This window comes from Nipponia nippon, unplaced genomic scaffold (genome assembly GCF_047370975.1).
Source record: "Nipponia nippon isolate SJK-2023a ecotype South Korea unplaced genomic scaffold, ASM4737097v1 scaffold_5, whole genome shotgun sequence".
Taxonomy (NCBI): domain Eukaryota; kingdom Metazoa; phylum Chordata; class Aves; order Pelecaniformes; family Threskiornithidae; genus Nipponia; species Nipponia nippon.
The window spans coordinates 62716919-62735184 of NW_028262369.1; the positions used below are offsets into that span (position 1 = coordinate 62716919).

Genomic DNA, 18266 nt, shown 5'->3' on the forward strand with positions numbered 1-18266 from the left:
AAGTTTTTAGAGTAGTTGCCAGTATGTGAATTAAGTAGGAATTAGCTGGAGAAGGTCTTGAAAAAATAATTTTCTACTGGACTAGCTTTTGAGAATACTGTTACAATTTCTGATGAAGGAAGAGTAAGTCTTAGTTCTATGAGTGAGGAGACATAAATTCCTGTAGCAGAAAGACTACAATTATAGTCACTACAAAACACAGTTTATAGTGGTCAAACAAACTCATTTCACATGCATCATGAAAACACTTTGAAAAAGTCATTAGATAAAGGGAGTACGTGGACCACATGAGGGCACACAGACTATACACGAGGAAAAAAACTATTCCCATGGAGTAATCTGTGCACTGAAGACAAACAATAGGTGAGCAAAAGAAAGGCTGGACTTTGTGTCTTCCTGCTGGAGTCTGGGATTTTCAGCCTGGGTTACATCATAAGTGAAATGAGTTTAGTGAGCTGGTGGATATTTATTTCCAGTACTGAATCATTACACAAATTGGTATAATTTGGGATGATCTTATGAGCTGAAATTGCAGATATCTGTTGCAGGCAAATGGTGGACCAGAGAGAAGCCAAGTCTTGCAGAGCTGACTGTGCGCAGCATAGTCCTGCTGTGGCTGTCTTTTTGCCTTCTATCCCCGAATTTTGAAGAAGGGAAGGAAAGAGAGAGAGAATCATAAAGACCGCAAATTCCAGATGAATGACTGAATTTTCAGATATAACCTTTCACTTCGTGAGGGTTTGTGAGGGTTTCTTTTCACATCAAAGAACAGCACTACTGATCTTGTTTCTGTGAAAATTAGTGTGGCAGGCAGACTGTTGGCTGTGTAGCCCTCCCTCCCTCCTTTTCTGTCTCTCCTTGTTTACCAGACCTGACCAGGAGTATACTGTTTTTCTGGCAGCCCGTGGGACCCAATCGAGGAACACTGAATCAAATGCCATTTCAGCTGACGGTACGTTTCCCTCCTGTGGCAATGTGGTCAATAAGAAGGGTTTTTCTGCAGTACATAAACCAGATTTATTTAGGAATAACAAAACAGGATTTTTTTCCTGCCCATCACAAAGATGCTCTGTCACTCTCTGAGTATCTCTGTCAGGGGTTTTATCTTCACAATAATGTTACACCCATTACATAGTTAGGGCAGAGACAGGTGAGCAGAAGATAAAACAAACCCAGCTTCGTGGAAGCATGTTGACAGCACTACAAGAAATGACAGCCAGTGCAGTCACACAGTGGGGGCTAAAAGAAACTTTATCAGGTTGGCAATTATAATAAGTGATGTTCATGAATTGCAAGAAACCATGCAGCCAAAAAAAGAAAGAAAAAAAGAAAGAAAAAAGAAAGAAAAACAGAGACAAAGGAAGCAAGGAGTTTAAATATCTATTAAAAAGATGTACATGCTTGCCACGCCATTATGGTAGAACGTACACACTTTGTGTCCCAAGACATCTGAATGAGAGGGTTGGTGGACAAAGGCTAGTGGAGAATGGGTTAAAATGTAGATGTACTCCAGCTCTTGTATTCCCAGACACATCCTAGCCCAGCTAGTGTTAGATCTGCTACACTTGCCCTGGCAATATGAACTCACTCTGATTTTTCCCTATTAGGCACCATTAAGCTACGATAACGACGTAACGACAAACATTAAAGGGAAATGTGTTTGTGCAACAGATTTCCATTACAGTGACTTCTCATTCTTCTTCCTTTCTGATTTGGGAAAACATCCTCTCCTCTCGTATTATAACCACAACAAATCACAATGCTGGACACATATGCTCCTCAGCCCTGTACCCCATGATATCTGTTTACTTCTGAGCACTTAAATGCTATCCCCTTCCTGTCTGCCCTGCTTTTCTACATGGCTGGCTCTAATTGCTATAGAACAAAGGGCAACAGACTTTATTCTTTGTGGTGTTTTTCACTGTTTATTTAATTTATTTAAAACTCCTACCTTCCATAAGGGTCTAGTCTCCCTATGACTTATTTCTTTATGTCAGTTATGACTAACCATCAGCTTTTGAATTAAGAAGGCAATCCTAAACAGTTGTTATCATTGTGCTCCAGCCGAATTCAAAGTTACGTAAGAAAAACTCAAGCCTGCTTTATTCAAAACTAATGTTCCTGAATATAAAAACACATTTATTCTGTCCTATGATTCCCACAGCACAATAAGCTCCTACAGCATCTGCTTTATTACTTCTGGCCTTTAGAGGAGGAATCCAATTTGCACATTTAACAATGCAGTTGAAACATCTTTTCTTCCTTACAGAACTGTAACCTAGCCTTCTTATAAGAATTTGCAGTATTTCCCTGTCTTCGTTCTTTCTAAGGCTTTGCAGCCCTGATGCCCCTCCTTCAGACGTTAGTGCCCGCTCCTTGAAAAGAATAATAAAACTCAACAGAACTGGCTCCTAAGTACATCTGTTAACCTCTTTGCCTAAGGAAATCCCTGTACCATAGAGCAGAGTGGAGGACACAGTGTCCTGGTCCCTTGCAAAAATTGGTGTGACAGAAATTAGTAGGAACCCAGTGTACAGCTGATTACATTTCAGGGTTCAAAATAAATTATTGCATTTGAGCTCATCTGTTGACTTAGCTGTCTCATATTCCTCAGCTTCACCACCGTTATTAGGAGTGACTCCCCCCCACTTAACAAGATCAAAACATTTCAAATTCAACACTGATGTAACCTGGTATCAGGTCATTATGGCTTTAACTCAGATACAGACCTTCTCCTTCCTCATCCTCCTCAACAGTAGTGAGTAGTGAGTCTACTTAAGGGACGGTACTTAACTTCTTTGGTTGAGTACCTTCTGTTCTCCTTAGGCCCCAAAACATGCTCAGATGACCATGCCATCCATTTTGCTTTATTACAAAACCAGATAACAATATTCCCACCTCTGCCAACAAACCGATGTCTTTCCCTAACACCACTCCTACAGTAGCACCAGTTAGAGACCAATCTGCCAAAGCAGGATTCACGCACACAAAGGACACCATGCATCGTGGGACGATCTCAGTGACACCACCACCGACAAACCCTCCGTTTGCCAGCTGAGAAGAATGAACAAATGAACAAAGCAGCCTGTCCCCACCCCGAAAAGCCACAACTGACATCTAAAACCAAGCTAACAAAATAAAAACCACTCTCACAAACGCCTCTCAACATATCCACATCTTCAGCTGGTGTGGTAAAGTAATGAAATAGCGTGTTACCCTCCGTGTTGCCAGCGTAAGGGGCCGTGTTTCTCTGGAAGGAAACAGAGATGCTCTTGGGACTAACAACAGCTCTCTGACCTCCGAGGATGGGTTGAGAGAGGTGCAAGCACAGCAGCAGGACAGTAAGGGTGATTAACACAACTGAGCTAGCCATTAAAGGTGCACACCTTCCTCCTGAGCTCACTCCTGACCCATTTGACAGGCACGGCTGTAAGAGTGTTTGCACACAAACTCCCCTGTCCACGGGTAATGGGGAACAGCTAGACCTGAACTCCAGCACTGACAGGGCAATTTTAAATATGTATTAGTGGTGTTCACCTGCAAGCTTTCTAAAGCTGTCATTTGAGAATTGGAAACACTTTGTAAAAATAATGAGAATTACTGTAAAGCATCCACAGAGGACTATACTCCACAAGAGTTTTCATAATTAGTTCTATTAGTGAATGTTAAAGAACACAGCTTGATATTGTTATTAAGTCTTTTGTGGTGACAGCACTGTGAGATGAATGGAAAAACAGATGTCTGTTTTATATAAGCCTCCAGACTAATGCTTATAACAGGCTACAGCTAATGCCTCATGGATAATCTTTCTCATGCCTTTCAAGCAATTGCTAAACAAGGGGAAAACCCTGAGGCTAGCCAGCCAGACCACTATTCACTTGCTACAGCTTTTTCTTTCCCCTTCCCCTTAGCCTCCTCAAAGTTACTGGCAATCAAAGCTGAAAACTGAAGGTGGGTTGCTACACCTTTGACTTGCAGGCCTGAATATCAATGAGCCACAAGAGACAGAGATGGAAAGAGCGACAAAAGGTGAGGGGAAGAGACAGAGGAGATTGGAAACGGCTCGTTTCCCAGCACACACACTGACAGACAGGTAGTGTTAACACTGTACCTAGAGAGGCTGCCCTCAGTGGCCAGGCTCGGGGAGTCATCGAGGACATTAGGTTCACTGCAGGAGGGGCAGGGAGATTAAGAATTTAGGGAAAGAAAATGCAAAAAGCATGCGATTGTCTCTGTTTTCAAGGGAAAAAATATCAACGGAATAAAAAAGTAAAAAAAGGACGGTAACATTAATTGGTCTCGCACGCTCAACAGCACATATATGACTCAGAGGAGCTGAAAGAACATCTGATAACAGCAGCAGTCTTTAGAGGCAGTTTACACTACGTGGAGACTTCTGCATCTCTGCTGAGAACCGGGGAGCTGAGAAGTTCAGCGGGATGTGTTTCCACAGGAAATAAGGGCAGGGAACTGTTTTCAAAGCCATTTTCCTGCAGCATTTTCATTGATTTCAGTTCTCTTTACTTCCAGCTTCATAGAAAGCTTTTTTCTTCCCCCTTCCCCATGAGCCACTTCTTCTTAAGGGAGGGCTAATCTATCTCCCATGAGCTATAGACGACTCTCCTGCTCGTATATGACTCTAAGGACAAACATCTGGAAAACAAGGTCTCCGTAGTGCAATGAAACTCGTAAGTAAACAGCTGGCGTGGATCCTGGCAAACGAGTACACAATCACATTGCTTTTCTACACTTCAGCCTTTGGGGCAGGAGCAGCCTTCTCAGCCCATAGGAAAAACATGAAAGAAAGCAAGCAGTCTGCTGGGTTACCAGCAGGAAAGCAATAATAATATTACTTAACATTAATTAGTTTACATTTGTGAGGCAGTCTGAAAGCCCAGAGACCATCCATAACTAAAAAGGTCATGACGTTGTGGACTATGATTAGGCTTGCTGAGCTTGTACTTTCCCTACACAGATGAAAAGCGATTCTCCTGGTATACCATGTACATAAAAAGTAGAGAGCAAAGCTCTGTTGTAACTAAAGTCTTTTTTTTTCTCAGCATCACCATGACTTGGGACTGCACAAAACAAACATTGCTATCAGTCAACTGTGACTCCTGTGAAGTTTATGCATTGAAGATGGTAGTGAAAGATTGAGGACAATGCAGTCTTGCATATTAATTTTTCAAGAAACAAAGGGGCTGAATCAATTGAGTTCAAAAGTCAAATGAATTCCTGTAAGCCCTTTTGTGAAAACTCCCAGATAAAATCTGTGTAACTTCTCTCTTGAAAATCACTTCTCCTATCTCTGCTGGTATGTACCCCAGCTGTTACTTTTCCTTCATGTATCAAGGTTATTTCTTAAATTCCAAGCAAGACTGGGGAGGGAACAATGTTGTTTGATTTTACAAGGCTGGTCAAGAGATAATGTAGAATTTATTCTTTAAAGGTTCAAAGGAAATAACATAAATTAATCTGCCCATTGTCAGATATCCTTGGATAACTATGTCGCAGACAAATAAAACAATAAACATTGCTTACTTAGAAAAAAATCACATTTAAATGCAAAACTTCTCTCTACATCCTCTAAAGATGTACATTTCCCATATTCCAATCTCTTTCTCACCACTCCATGTTAACCAGGAATAAGGCATTCAAAGTTATTTCTGTCAACAAGTATATTTCTGGTTTGAAACAATATTAAATCCCATCTTTGAACTTGACATTCAGTTTCTGTGATGAGCCAGTTACTGTTGTAGGAAGGACAAAGACTACATGGAAGAAAACGAAGTAAATCAAACAGGATGCCTCTGCCCCCCCTTCCAGCTTCTCAGCATTCCTCCCCACTCCCTACACAGATTGTGTACGGTCCCCTGGTTCAACGCATAACCCCAAAATCATGTGCTTTCATTTTGCTATCCACGGTAGTAGCAGAGGAAAATAATAGTGCTGAGGGTTTCTGAAACTGTTTAAGAGGAAGGTTTCTATGGATGACAGCTTGTTCTTATGGACCTTACGCAACACAGATCATCCTGGAAACTGTTTATTTCCAACCCTGCACCCTTGGTCCAACACTGTTTCAGGGTGAATAAATTTAGCATCACTATGCTGGCGCTGATTCTACTATCCCACATCTCTGATGTACACATAATATACCTGCGCCATTTCTGCTCTCATAGATATAATGGGAAAGGTGAAAAGCCCATGTTGTTACCTTTGGCTGGGTAACATGCCCACCTCAGCCTGAGGTGCAGACACGCTGGAGAGATGGCTGGAGAACCGCCTCCTCCCAATGGCACCCATAAGGTATGCTTCTTGTTCACTTACCACACTGGGCATGCTCAAGGAATCATCTAGAAAGAAAGAAAAAACAGGAAAGGAGAGGAAACAACGACCCCAAGCCCCACCTACGTATTTACAGTTGTCAAGAGATAACAGGATGCCAGAGGCATATCCAGCATTTACTTACCAAGACCCCAAGCCTGCAAATTTGAATACTTCCATTAGATTTTACAGTCCCAGTTCAGAAAGACATATGCATAAAACCCCGCAGGCTGAGGAACCCAGCACACATGGGGCAGGGATTTATGTATGCTTTCAGCTTATATGGCTCTCAGGAGAACGTGTTTGGGGAACTCAGCTTCCACTAGGGCTTAATTCCTGTGATTAATAAATTGTTTGCTAATACGCAGTGTTTTCTGGCATAAAAGTTGTAACTGGACATTTTGCTGGTGTGAAATAAACTGCTGCTATGATATAGGGAAGCACTGTTACAAAAGATAAAATAATAACAGCAAAACGCAGAACTGACACCCTTTAACACCCTTTGGGACGTGTATTTTAAAATGTCACCAAAAAATTGGATAAATTGACTCAAATACATCCTACTGCAATTGAATTATGCAGACAGTTGGACTGCGATCAGGACTGCTTGAAAGTTTCAGTGCTGTTTCAAATTATATAAAGTACCTGGAAAGAAATGACTCTGTTGTGGTTTTTACCACAACAACTTCAATTACAAATAAACAAATAAACCAAAGGGGAAGTTTTGCGTAAATTTTCTCTTTTCTCTTTGACCTTTTCCAATTCTGATATACTGAAATATTTTATGGCGGCATTAAGCCAAGGCAGGGCTGAGATAATACTGCCACAAGCAAATAGGAAGATAGCACTCGTTGTTCCACACAGTGGCTCATAATTAAGCTGAGGCTGAAACTAGACTTTGCCTCAGTGAGTATCTGAGCAATGTATCAGCAGTACAATACTCGGTGGATTGTACAATGCTTAGTGATGAACCCAGCTAAAATAAAGTTGGGCTGAGCCTGGAAAGTTTCAGCCTAACTGTTTTTTCCCAAAAGGCAATTCTGCCATAATTGCACAGGCCTTTCTTTTGAGCCACCCATTTTCACTCCTTTTGTTTAATGTCTTTGGGGAGTAGTCAGCAGTCCTCAAATACAGAAGTGAAGTGCCTGAGTTTCAGGCATTGAGGCAACCAACCACTGCAGCACCAAAAGACAGCATCCCTGCTAAAGTAGGGGAAGCCCAAGCCTGATGACATATGAGCAGAGTTTGCTACCCTGGCTTTCAGTGGTGGACAACTCAGAAGCAGATGGACAGCTCAGAACCAGAGAGAAGGCAAAATTCCAAGAACAACATGAAACTCAGCTGAAATGACAAAGCAACATTCAGGTCATTGCAAATTAGTCCCCAAAAGATTCACCATCCCATTCCTTCTAAACTGGTACCAGAAAGCCTGGCAACCCCAAAACCTGCCAGCTGCCCAAAAGGGAGATCAAGCTTTTCTTGTCAGTAGGTTTAAGGCTTAATTTCCTCTTTGTTAATGGAGTGACACAAGCACACAGACATTCCACCCTGCAGAGAGCAACAGCTGGATCCCATGCAGCACAAGGACAACATATTCCATGTCGGAGCGTCTGGACAGAAGCGATGAGCAGGAAGTACTAAAATCCTGCAGGAACAGGATCCTATCTACAGAGCCAGCCACAGCCCTGCCTACTGTCATGATGAAGGCCAAAGAGAGGACTGATTGCCAAATGCCTTGTCAGCACTATGAGGACTGCATGTCAGCCAAGGTCTCATATACTAAAAATCTGCCCATGCCCTTCCCTTTTCCCTACCCATTGCTCAAGAGGGAATGAGGAGGTATGTAACGACCCAAGCTTTAACACCATGAACTGTGTAGCAACCACACCAGTTTCTTAGCCTTGTGCCCCTGTGGGCCTTTTGCTCACACTGGGACAGGGATAACTGTCTTCCCCTCCCCACCATCCTCTGGGGCATCAAGAAAACTTCTCCAATACTAGGGGCTTAGCTCGAATCAGTAGCCACGTACTTTCTTCATCCTCCTCATCTGTGCGGCTCAGCGTGTCCTGCGAGGCCTGCTGGGAAGGCTCACTGTCCTGCTCCCAGACTGTGCCAGTGCCGGTGTTGGAGCGGGACATGGTGGCCAGGCTCAGGCGGTAAGCAGAGGTGGAGGTGCCCACGGTGCTGACAGATGTCTTCCCTTGGTAAGCTGCACAAGAGTGGGAAAACCGAACCTAAGTCAGTGACGGCACTGGAAATCAATAACCAGCCAAGCATTCCTGTCCCATCAGGCACCTGATTCTGCCCAGACTAGTGGGGTAGGGGTTGGCAGAGGCAATAAAACAGACACAACTGCCCTGGCTTACCTCATCTCTCCAAAACCTCTGTCTGTTTTTCTTATGCAGTCTGGTTTTCTCCCTCAATCTTAGTGCCGTATTTGCCAGATCAGCTTCAACATTTAGGAACAAGGCAAATGATTACCAAGGAAAAAAAGGCTGAGGAATTTTCTTTTGAATTTGTTTTCCTTTCTTAAGAACAAAGCACATAAAATCTCTTGCTGTGTGTAAGCAGTGGCTGCCATCTCGTGGCAACAAGGGTGACTGTTACAGGAGAAAAGTGTCCCTTCATGCCAGAGAGAATTCAGTGCACCGTCAGCTCCGGACGCTGGCCTGCACCGTGCTGGTAAGAGTACAGAAAAATCAAAAAGAGCCCAAGAGGAGAAAGGAGGAGGCAGATCTGCTGCTGACAAACAGACAGGCGTTTCTACACGAGCAGCTTTGGAGTTACAGAGATGTAGGTAGCAGTTTGCTGCATTGTGGGTTGAGGCTGCACAAGCCAGCTGTGACAGCGATGGGCGGCTGCTGGGAAACGGGACACAGACTTAGTGGAAAAAACCGGGCACAGCAAGGTGCATTTCACAACTAACTTGGACCTCTGTTGGCTGTCCAGTGGCAAGGCTGGGCTGGGCATAGGGCCTGATCCAGGGGCAGGCTGTCGGGGCGTGGGTGGATTACCCCATCCCCCTCCCTAGGCAGCAGGCAGGTCTGCCTCACAAGTTAATTTACGGGTGAGCCAGCTGGCCAGATTGGGCTGATGGCCCTTGGCTCTCCCCTCTCCTCCTTACCAGACCCGCTGTGCACTGCCTCTTTCAGGATCTTCAGCTCGTTATTGAATTCAGCAATGAGGGAGCTCTTGCAGAGCGGGCGCGGTATGAACCGTCTCTCCAGCTGGTCGGCAATGTGCTGTCGGGCAGTCAGCTCCTCGTGGTTCTCAGCCGGCTGGGCCAGCAGCTGCAAAATTGCAACACGTTAGCATTGCAGGCAAATGATGCCCAGGGAGCTGGGACTAGTCTCCAGACCAGCGTGAGCCTGCAGCCAGCAGACTGTCCTCTTTGTAGGCATGAGGTTTTGACTCCAGCTATGAGGTTTCCACCTATCTTTCAGGGACAACTTTATATTTGACTGAACAGATATCAAAACCTCACTGACATTGGTACATGGGGATGAGGCCTTCCTTATGCTAAGCTCTGCCCTCAGACATGAGACAGCTCCTTCCTCCAAGATGATTTAGTCTGTCCAAGTGGTGAGACACAGTAGGCTAAATAAGATGGAGCACAATGTGCTAGTCTGCCTGGTAAGCAGGGAAGAGCCGTGATTAACTTAAGCCCTGGCCACCTCAGCCTAGCAGCTGTCTGTCTATCCACAAGAGCTCTGTCAGAACCTTCACCCAGGAGATGGAAAGTGGAGTGGTCCTTCCTGGCTGTTAGCTGTATTGCCCGGCTCTGTACAGAAAAGGGATTTCTGGAAGATTTCTGCCAGCCATGCCAACCCCCTCCTAGGTTCAGAGCATCCACACTACTTCCAAGAGCTTTGAGTGTCTTTGTTGCAAAGCCAAGTCCACATGCAAACCCTCTTGGTCGAGCCTGATAGTACTTTCCCACCCAGGGGAACTAAGGCTAGCTGTACTCTGTGGATCAGAGCTCCTGTATGACTGGCATACTCTTTAGTGTTGTCTAGGAAAAAGCCCTGCGATTTAGTTTCAAAGGGTTCACAGGCCTAATAACTTCTGAAAAGTCACTCCCTATGTAAACACACAGTTCTTCCAGGAATGCCATTCCTCTATTCGCAGCAGGGGAATAAAGGATATCTTGCCTTCAGGGAGTGATCTAGCAGGAGCCAAAGCAACTGTTACCTTGCACTGGATGAAGGGCCGAAGGAGCACAAAGATAGGGATCCGTGTTCGTACGATAAAGTCGAGGAAATCCCACAGGGCCAGCCCTCCCACCTTCCGCAGTGCCATCTCTTTGACTTGCAGGCTCAGCCAGTACCACTGGCTGTCCAGTTGGCGTTCAAAGCAAACAAGGATCACCTTCAGGGCTACAGGGGAACACACACCAGCAATGGCAGTCAGAGATGTTATCAGTGTCCCTTGCAAGCATTGAGGGAGGAATGGGGGTGCCACAGTGGGCACAAACCTATACAGGCATGCACGCATGCACGTGCACATGCACACCCACACCCCTCAGGGTCACCAGTGTCATTTCTATCAGTCTCCAAATGCTGCAGGGAAGGAGGGCAACCTTCTCATAATAAAGGCCTCAGGATCAGGACTGAGAGTCCCATTTCCAGAGAAGTTTTCCTGCTTCACACCCAAGTTCCTCTGTATTTTCTTGCTCTAGCTTCCCCTCTCCCTCCCTGCAGAGTTCTTTTGTCTTCCTGGAATTCAGATGTTTTGAAAGCAGCTTAGGGGAGAATACAGCCCTGGCTGATCAGATGACCTCAAAAATCTTGATCAAGCATGTCCACACAAAGAGTCACCCTGTGAGCATAATAACCTCCAGGTTATTTATGAGGTAATGAAAAGAACCACTCTAGCAGTGCAGCTGCATGAGTCACGGCCAAACTGTAATCTAAACAAAAATACAGTCCAGTAAGCCAAGGGCCATAATTCGCAAGAGCACAAATGGGGTTGAACAGCGATGAGGTTCAAAACAATGCTCTATATTAAAATGGGCGGTGACCAACAGTTAGCTCACAGGAGAGACAAGGAACCTCCCCCTTGCCATGCTCCCCTGGTCTGGAACAAACAGGGAGGCATGGGAATTGTTGGGGGAAGCTTGACTATTCCATCTTTCTTGATGGGATGGCCAAGACACCTCAGCCATCACACACTTATATCCAGGTTTGTTGGGGTGGGGGGCTAAATCAGTGGTGAATTGCCATTTTTTCAGTAGTGTTACCCCATTCCTCAGATACGGGTTAAGAAAGACCTGAATATAAGTCTTTGGGTAAATGCCCTCACAAAATCAGAAACAGAGAAGCTGTTTGAAGGAGTGAGAGCTTTGAGACAAAACTCTCCCCATATAGCCCTGATAATCTGCACTGCTGCTGTATGTCCAATTTGATTATTTTTTTCTTTTCTTTCACCTGTGGGTCATACCTGAGAAAATATAGTACTACCTTGCAGCAGCATACAGTGAGCGGAGGGAGTATCAGTCAGTAAGGACCGTGTGCGTGGAGGGCCAGCAGACAGACAGACTGCATCACATTTCACTCTAGCTAGCCAAGGGCCAGTGCAGCTGTGTTATTAGGGGATGTCAGGCAGTCTGACTTGCCTTTTGTGGCTTCACTGCTATATCCTGGCAGTATGAAAACTGAGTGACTTCTAGCTGTGCTGCAATCTCCTCCAGCTGCAGTGCACATGCTGCTCACATTGCAATACCTTCCCAGAGTTAGTCCTGGCTTCACGCTCTGGCTTGGCCAGGACAAGACCTAAAACAGCTCTAAAGAGCTCAAACCTGCCTGAGACGGCTTTCTTTGGTGCTATCTAGTCTTGAACGCTCCATTTTATCTCTGTCTCTTCCCAGTGGTGAGCAGAAGCCATCACTCACCCAGGTAGGCAGCCTGGCTGGTGGACTCTGCGAGCCCTTCCCGCCGCAGGTCCTTCCCCGCATCCCCTGGGGTGGAGCAATGGGCAGGGGAGCTCTCCAGCATAAAATTCTTGCTGCGCGAAGTGCTGATGATGCGAGGTGGCAGGAGGATATTGATAACAGTCTGGAGCAGCAGCAGGACCTCAGGCTGCTCCAGCCAGGGGCTGTCTGAGATGCATTGGGAGGGGAGAGAGAGAGAAAGATCAGGCTACATCTCATCAAAGACACCCAAAAGATCCAGACCCTGTCCAGTTCCAAAATGGGGTGCAATCTCAAATGTCCCCTAAGCCAACACTCCGTCCCCCAAACCTTGTTATGCTGCTTCTCCTCCTGCAAGCAAAGGCAAAGTTTATTTTAGCACCAACACAAACACACACGAACACAGAGCTACACAGCACAAAGAAATGTCCTGCTCAGTGGTCTCTTAATCTCATTTCCTTTGACATTCCCCTCTCCCTTTACTCTTTGCTTTCGTTTAGGGATTTACCAGTGATCACCCTCTATAGAAGAAAGCAAGGAGCAGGACTTGTGCCAGACAAGTGGCATGGGTTGGGCAGACTGTGAGCCACAGGGGCACACAATTTCTGTGACCTCTGCTCCCCTCTGTGGCTTCTGCTACAACAGATTTGTCTTGCCCTGCACTCCATTTTCAAAAGAAGGAGCACATCTGTGTAAGACCTGACTCAAGAACCATGGCACAGCTGAAACAAAGAGAAGAAACAACAACAACTTCTCCCAGTGGGGCTCTTTTCAGTCTCGGACCCAAAGGGCACTTAGCTGACACACTGCCAGTGACAGAAAATCAAATTAAAAAATAAAAACAAAAAATCAACAGAGAGCAGGGAAAGTGCAAACATCGGTTGTCAGAAAAGGGGGAGAAAAATTCTTTTTGTTAAATTAGCAGACCTTTGCTTCCAGATCCTACTGTGAGCACAAATGGAATCAGTAGGTTTAAAAGCATTCCTTCCCTTCTTTCCTGATTGGTGAATGGGGAGACGACATGGCTTAGGGGGAAATCTTCTTTCAAAGCCTGTGCAGTAATAATAAGAAAGGATTAAACGATTTCATCAGCAGATCACGCACACAAGTTACTGCAGGGAATGACGATCCCCTGGGCACCCTGTTTACAGAGTACACGACCAGCATATATGTCCTGATTGAATTAGAAGCCCTGAGACCACTTAGTCAGGAGGGAAAGGAATTCACAGAATAACATAGGTCTCACCTGCTCTTGTCATAGCCAAGAGGTAAGAAGCCCAGATTCCTAACTCATAGACATCATTAACCAAATCAGATGTATCCCACAGGAGTCAGCTGAGTGTTAGTCCTAAACTCTGCACTACTGTGAATGGCATCAGGATCTGACCCAGACTACGAGGAATAAAAAAATGAACAAAGGAAAATGCGCAAATGACATATTCTGCTGTCCGAACATGGAGCTTATTCCCGAACACATTTTTTGTTCCGCCTCACTTTGTGCTGCCCTGTCATCCTCTCTAACGCAAAGAGTGAACTCCTGAAAAATAAACAAAATGCACATTTACTTCTTGATGCATAGTCAACCCTAATTTGAAAGGTCTTTATCTTTAGAGGAGGTAATACAAATGACTGTCAGTAGAACTCTGCTTATTCCCAGTTGCTACAGACTTAGCTGTGAAATGCAACTGAACCTTGCAACCCCTCAAGCTTGCAGATCTGGGCTGAGAAATTCCAGGAGAAGATGTTTTCTGATGGGGTGTGAAGTACTTCTGGTTCATATCGTGCTGGAAGGATTAGGAATATGACTACTCGTGTTTTTCTGACATGTTTGGTTTTCATTACATTTGAAGCCCATGAAAAGAATGAGTGAACAGGGAGCAGAGGATAATAAAAGTAAAAACTCCCAATACTTTAAAAAAAATTATTAATTTGGTATCTGCTTTTAAAAAAGAGAAAAGATTTCAGAGAAGGTGAAGGTAGCCCTTTTTTTGCTTTTGATCAAAAACCCGTTACCTCAGAGCTGGAAGAAATCTGTCCTCTTTCGGTGTCAGTTGGTACTAAAAAGTCCTTTTGTGCCTCATGCTCTGAGGGACAGCACTGTGTTTTGGTCCCTATAAGCCCTCGTTCCCAAGCCGCCCCGCTGCTCAGAAATACCTGCTGAAATATTCAACTGGATGTGCCAATGCATATTTTAAAATGCAAGTTGGAGCTAGATTAGGAAATTTGTCCCTTCTTTGGTCACCATTCTATCTGATTTCATGCAAGTGGGGAGGGAAAGGGATACAGAGGCAGAAAGACTCTGTAATAGTTATGGCACTGCTACGTGAAAGGAATAGTGATGAATTCTCCAAAAAGTCCAGGATGTTTTTTTTTATTCTGGACAACAAGGATGCTATTGAGTCAGCAGCTGAAAAGCCAAGTTGCCCTGCTTTTTTGAGCTGGCACACTGTGTGACCAGCTCAGGTAAGAGCAGAAGAGTGCCAACTCCTCTCTCGGTTACACCCATGGTCCCACAGGAAAAGAGGTAGGGTTGCATGGATGTGACCCAGGTCAGGGCCCATCTCCCCATGGCACAGACTTATGATAACTCCTTAGGTGCTGCAGAGAATCCTAACGTGCTTGTCAGAGCCTTAAACAGCATCAATCAGCCGAACTCCCTGGACTTCAATGGCAGTGTTAAGCTGATGGATGCTTGCTGTGGACTTGGCCCCAAGAGGTGAATTCTGAGCTCAGTTCAAGCCTTCAAAAAGAAGGGAGAATTTACATGTTGCTTCTCTTTCATTTTTGGTGTATGTTCCACAGTTTTTGCCCAGCTTTTGCAGAAAGAAAACAGAGCACCGAGGAGTTGGTGTCTCAACCAGAAGTTATAACAGGCCTGGCCACAGGCCAGGGCAGACACACCTGTATCTGCAATGCTACAAGCCGGACAACAGCTGTGCTGAAGGGCAGAGGTGGCGAGAGATAAGGGCTGAGATGAAGAAGGGGTAATCCGTCAGCCACACTGGAGGGTCCTACCACTCCCATCACCTGCAATACAAACAGAGCACATCACCACAACTGACTGCTTGCAGTTTCATCCATGCCATATCCTCCAACATCAGTGAAATGGAGGGACCTTCCATCGACCACTGGGTTGGGGTGGCTCTAGGAGAACCAACCCCCCCAGTGGTCCTTGTGGGAGCTGGGGCCAGTGAGGAGGAGGAGTTCTAGCAGGGAAAGGGAGGGGAGAAGAGGGAACCAGCAAGGATGGGAGGAGTGCACAGGTAACCTGGTACATTTATAAATGTACCCGGTACCAGCCCTGAATGACCAGCACTGGACCGGTGGAACAGTTAGAGTTGGAGGATATGTCATGTAACAACTGTAACAAATAAAAATATGTCATCAAAGCAAAAAGTCTGCATTGAAACTGGACATCTTTTCCCTTCTCTTGCTGACCTATTTGAAAAATAATGTCCTAAGTCTGACCCAAGCCGGGTTTTGTACAATGTTCAGATTCCTCTCAAACACAGTCTGTTCTTAGGGACTCTAGGTATGATTCATCTCACCTGACCCCAGATGTCTGAAGCAGAGTCACCTGCATGTGACCTGGTTGTCTGGAACTCCTTGAAATATCAGCACAAGAAAACAGCACTTCTAGGGGAGAGTTATTTGAGCCATTTTGGATGTGTCCCTCAGGAGGAATTAAATCACAGGCCTGCATATGCCTGTTTCTCTCCATGGCTGGACACATCTAGAGGACAGGAACGGGTAGAAGCTACCTGGCAGACACCTCAGCTTAAGGGAGATGAATGCACTCTATTTTTCCAAATTCATCCTGGGGAGAAAGGCAGTAACCAGTTTTCTGCCAGAAAACCAAGTGACAATTTAGAAGGGGAAGAGGCAGAGCCCTTTCTTTATATCACCATCGATTATCACTTAGACATTGCCCCTGCCTTCCTGGCTGATCTCTTTTTGGGTTTCATGATGCAACTGGTCTACACATGAGACAGCATGCAGTCAGGGGTGCTCCCACAGCTCACAGTGGCCTTAGTTCTGACAGCTAAAGGTAAAATACTCTTAACAGTAAGAGCACATCTTCTCCTGCTAGCTCTCCCTGATGTTCCCAGCCAGCTGAACGTAAGCATGATGACTGCACTTCAGCACTGCAGATCTTTCTGCTATTTTTAGAGCACTGGCTAATTCTTAATTCAGGCCCTTTGGAGAGCTTGCTGGTGTGATTCACTCTGCCATGCCTGCTTGCCATTCAACTGCAAGTCCATTCTAAACTTGTATTTGGGCTAATTCTGTAGCAACCTCCCCATGTAGGAACCCTAAGTAGTCTGAGGGCCCAGATTTGCAGTGCCTCCAAGAAGCTACCTCTGCTTGAACAAGGGAGGGGTCTTACAGACTCTGATAGGCTGGTGCTTCCCTGGCCTTGCAGAGATGAGTGCTGTATGGACTTGAAGGACAGGAGCCTGGCAAAAATTGATACTGCATTTTAACTGATGATCATTGTTTTTAAAGCTCCTCAGAGCACTGGTGAACCCTGGGAGGTTTTCTGTTACTGCTAGAAAAAGTTACAACATTTATGTTCTAAGAAGAAAATGTTATACAACCCAATAACAATAAAAACGCTAATGCAGCCTTTCCCCCTTTATTTGTATTTTTTCCACATGGACCGTAAGCATGCATGTTTGTCCAAATGGATGGAGTTACACTGATATCATATTGAGGGTTTTCCCCTAGTGTAACAGCTGCAGAAACACTACAGTCTATCACTGAATGACCAGACAGGCTCCGTCCGTATCATCTCTCTGTTGTAACGCACTTAGGAGCATAAATGCTACTAAGAGTGGGATCTGAACATTGTACAGTGCAAACCTGTATTAGATCAAGCCAGGGACATTGCAAACAGTGGAGTGAATCCACCCATGTAAACCCTTCTAACTAGCCAACAGCTGATGGCCTCTAACAGAGCCATCAGGGTCCTTCCCCACTGGAGACGGTAGGTATCCCCAGTGCCACCCTCTCCCCGTCTCTACCAGGTGTGTGCAGTCTCCACCACCCCACTCTCCAACTTGCAGCCCTCAACTCTCAGCTCAATCTGGCAAAGGTGGATCTTCAAAGTGGTGCGTGGGAAGCAACGGAAATAAATCGCTTGACCACCGCTACCGGTCACTGTATCTCCCCATGCACCACTTCAAAAATGAACCTTGCTATCTCTAGTGTCACTTGCGAAGTCCCCTTGTGAGGGGTAAGGGGGGCAGGTAAAATGACGGGAATGGGAATGAACTGTCATCTTCAGTCCAGAGAAGTCAACAGCAGGGGGAGGTTTAGCAAAGGTTCACGGGGTTGCCGCTCGGCTACTCACCAGATTGACACACACATTGATCAGAGACCTAAGGTGAGGCAGGAAGGATATGATTGGCTGCCTCTGAAGTGTCAAACAAACCCCTTCAATCAAATTGCTGGCAGGCTCCCACTCAACCTGGCGCCTGCAATACAACAGTAGGTGCCGTTAGCCGCGGGCCTCCTGCCCCCCACCAGACGCTCGCAAACACGGCAACCGACACACAGTGACGCCCACAGAGGAAACGTTTCAGACAGCAACGATGTCCAAGATGAGCACAAAGTGCGCAACAGAGAAAAGGTTTTACCCACGCAGCTCAGGAAAGCACAGAGCCACAGAGCACACTGGGCGTTTGAGAGAGACGAGAAACGTAGCAGAGAGGTCCACGCTAGCGACACAAACCCCCTCACAACAGCAGTGGTGGATGAGCTGCATTTCACTCCCTGACGCTTCCCTCTGACAGATGGTCAATGAAAGGGAGACACCAGACAGATGTCTCAGGTGTGCCTGTGTGGGGGAAGCAGTCTGCTGTGCCATGCTCCCAACTGAGAGCAACCTCACAGAGGGGAACAAACCCCATCAGTTGTGGGTGCCCTCTGTAAGCTACTTGGCAGTCTAGTCTGCTCTGCCAGAGTGACTCCTAGACAGAGTCTGCCCTAAACTTAAACTGGCCCAGCAGTACAAGCTTTACCTTCCTCATCC

The 18266-nt window shown here is 45.7% G+C and overlaps 1 protein-coding gene across 5 annotated transcripts in view; it reads right to left on the reverse strand.

The window, feature by feature from the left end:
* UNC80 (unc-80 subunit of NALCN channel complex) overlaps positions 1-18266 on the reverse strand; it is a 135300-nt gene that overhangs the window by 7291 nt on the left and 109743 nt on the right. For 4 of the 5 annotated variants that reach the window (XM_087734135.1, XM_087734134.1, XM_087734136.1 and 1 more), the window contains 9 exons: positions 17586-17709; positions 15134-15259; positions 13160-13283; positions 12215-12421; positions 10516-10700; positions 9449-9614; positions 8354-8533; positions 6215-6353; positions 4112-4168 (listed from right to left, as the gene is read on the reverse strand). In XM_087734135.1, the coding sequence (XP_087590261.1) occupies positions 4112-4168; positions 6215-6353; positions 8354-8533; positions 9449-9614; positions 10516-10700; positions 12215-12421; positions 13160-13283; positions 15134-15259; positions 17586-17709 (1308 nt within the window). The remainder of the gene's footprint in view (positions 1-4111; positions 4169-6214; positions 6354-8353; positions 8534-9448; positions 9615-10515; positions 10701-12214; positions 12422-13159; positions 13284-15133; positions 15260-17585; positions 17710-18266) is intronic. The other variant, XM_087734137.1, reaches the window with a different exon arrangement.